General features: G+C 58.3%; 1 protein-coding gene across 3 annotated transcripts in view; it reads left to right on the top strand.

Annotated features, from left to right (window-relative positions):
* LOC113207745 (amyloid-beta-like protein) overlaps positions 1–2,358 on the top strand; it is a 136,061-nt gene that overhangs the window by 61,122 nt on the left and 72,581 nt on the right. For all 3 annotated transcript variants that reach the window (XM_052271457.1, XM_052271448.1, XM_052271440.1), the window contains exon 2: positions 1,083–1,268. In XM_052271457.1, coding sequence (XP_052127417.1) covers positions 1,083–1,268 — 186 coding nt within the window. The remainder of the gene's footprint in view (positions 1–1,082; positions 1,269–2,358) is intronic.

Raw genomic sequence — 2,358 nt, 5'->3', positions numbered from 1 at the left:
TCGCACAGCCCCAGGCAGAGACTGGCAGAGGCAGTGAGCAACAGCCGGGGAAAAGCGTGTTGAGAGAGAGGGGGGATTCAGTATGCAAGCAATTTCCGGGCGAGAGGCGCAGCGGTGGCGCACTGCTTCCGGTCTGCGCGCACGCGGTGTGCGCCGGTGCTCGGTGTGCTCGCGGGGTGCGTGCGCGCGTGCACTGTTAAATTCCTACAAAGCAATATGCCCACCCACACCCCTCCGTGCAGACCACCACGCTGCTCTCCTCTGGCCCGGGGGGTGAAGCCCTACCCACATCGAGTGCACCTCTTGCACTTTGCTCCCCACTCCCCCTCCTCCCACGCCCTCACCCTGGTGACACAGTCGCGCGCCACCCCCCGCGGTTGTCACGGTTGCGTCGTCGCGTTCGCACTTGTTTAGCGTTGAATAACACCCCAGCGACACGTTTCCGACTTGCTTGACCCGGTCGCGATGGAGTGGCGCGCGCCCCATTATTATTTCCCTCGCTTGTTTTATTTTTCTCGTTCTTTTGTACAGGTGCTTATTATATTTTATTCCCCCTACCACCCGCTCCCCCTTATTTTCCCCGGCACCTTGCTGCCGCCGCTGCCCCGGTGGTGGTGGTCGCTATTGTTCCGGGTGTCGTGGCGTGTGCCGCTGTGCGCCAGGGGGGTAGGGTTGGGGTGGGCGCCCCGCTCCCAATCGAAAAGAAGCCCCCCACTTTCCCTTCACCCCGCGCCGACGCCCGCAGGATGTTGTTTGGGGTGAGGTGCGGGGTTGGGGTGGGGTGGGGTGGGTAGCGGATGGAAGTAGTTTCTTATGCACAGAGTAGTGGGGCGGCGACCTGTTTGGCCAAATAATCCGGCCAACTCTCGCCCCACCCTCTGCGCCCCCTCCCCTTTCTCTCTCTCGCATGGTTGGCCTGTCCGACTGCCATCAGCACGAACCTCGTTAACTCTGACGGCCGGCCACCCGGCCCCCGACCACCACGACGATGACGCACACAAGGCTCCTGCGTTCACATTGTTGTTGTTTCGCCCCGCTTGCTGCTCATGTCTGACGCGTTTCTCCTCTTTCCTGTTTCTCAGGATGCGACGCGCGTCTCGGACAGCCTGCCGCCGATCCACTTCGAGCCGCAGGTGGCCTTCCTGTGCGACCAGGGCCAGAGCTTCCACCCGCAGTACATGAGCGACCAGGGCCGCTGGACCACCGATCCGGAGAGCAAGGTGGCCTGCCTCAAGGACAAGGTGGACGTACTGACCTACTGCAAGAAGGTGAGTGATAAAAACAGAATAGAATTAAATCAGGGAAAAGACAATCTGAAGTAAGAAAAAACAGAAAAAAAATCAAATATTTGTTTCTTAAAAGATCGAGTAAAAGCGGAGAAAAATCGGTAAACTTACGCTTGAATTTACAGTGAAGTACACGCGACCGCCGCGCGCGACCGCCCAGCGGGTGGCCTACTCCATCGACTGCAGGGGCCCGGGCCCCTTTGTGCGCGCCGGCCCCTTGTGTACTCGCCCTCGTAATCTGGCTCCCCCTCTCTCTGTCTCTATAAATACACATCTTCTTCCCTCCGCCCTTCCGCCCACTGACTGGATGGCTACTCGGAACACCCGTCTCGCCTCTGTGACAAGAACACTCGCGGTCCTGCCTGATGCAAATACACGCTAAATGTTTCTGTGCAAACGTTCGTGCTAAGTTGTAAACCTACATTTCGTTTCGTACAATTTGTACGTACTCGAGAGTGCACTAAGTCGCACATGTAAATGCGTGTTCAAAGTAATACAGAAATATGAGAAAAACATTATTTCTTAAATTTGGAAATAAAAGATTCATACAAATCCAGTTAGTATAATATGCGTTTGCAGCCATAGAGAGTGTATATAGTTCGAGCTCATCCCAGCGTGTAGCAAAATCTCTCTCTCTCTCTCTCTCTCTCTCTCTCTCTCTCTCTCCTCCCCCTGCTCGCTCTCACGCCTCGTGCCCCTGTTCCGCGGCCGCGTTGGCGCCCCGCCCGGCGCGCCGCCCGCCACTCCGAGGCACACACCTCTCTTCTCATTTCGCGCGCTGGAGTGGCTCATCCCGTGTCGGCCAAGGTCTTCCCTCCAGCCTCCCCTCCCCCTCCCCCTTTCCCCCCTCTCCACCCCCTCCCCCTCTCCCTCTTTCCCTTCTTCCGCTGGCAGCGCCGCCAACTTGTATCCGTAGGGGGGTGCGCGGCCCTCTGCGGCCTTGCGGGGCGGGGGAGGCTGTACAGCAGCAGCCATCGGCCCTGATGGACCCTGCCGCTTGGAGCTGGAAGCGGCTGGAAGTGGGGAAAATATATATACTTGTCGACGCACGTCGCCAAGATCCTGATCACGG

The sequence above is a fragment of the Frankliniella occidentalis genome, unplaced genomic scaffold (genome assembly GCF_000697945.3).
Source record: "Frankliniella occidentalis isolate FOCC.00 unplaced genomic scaffold, Focc_3.1 Scaffold6, whole genome shotgun sequence".
In the NCBI taxonomy this organism is placed as follows: Eukaryota; Metazoa; Arthropoda; class Insecta; order Thysanoptera; family Thripidae; genus Frankliniella; species Frankliniella occidentalis.
The sequence above is the reverse complement of the archived record's forward strand: the minus strand, read 5'-3'. Positions and strand labels throughout refer to the sequence as shown.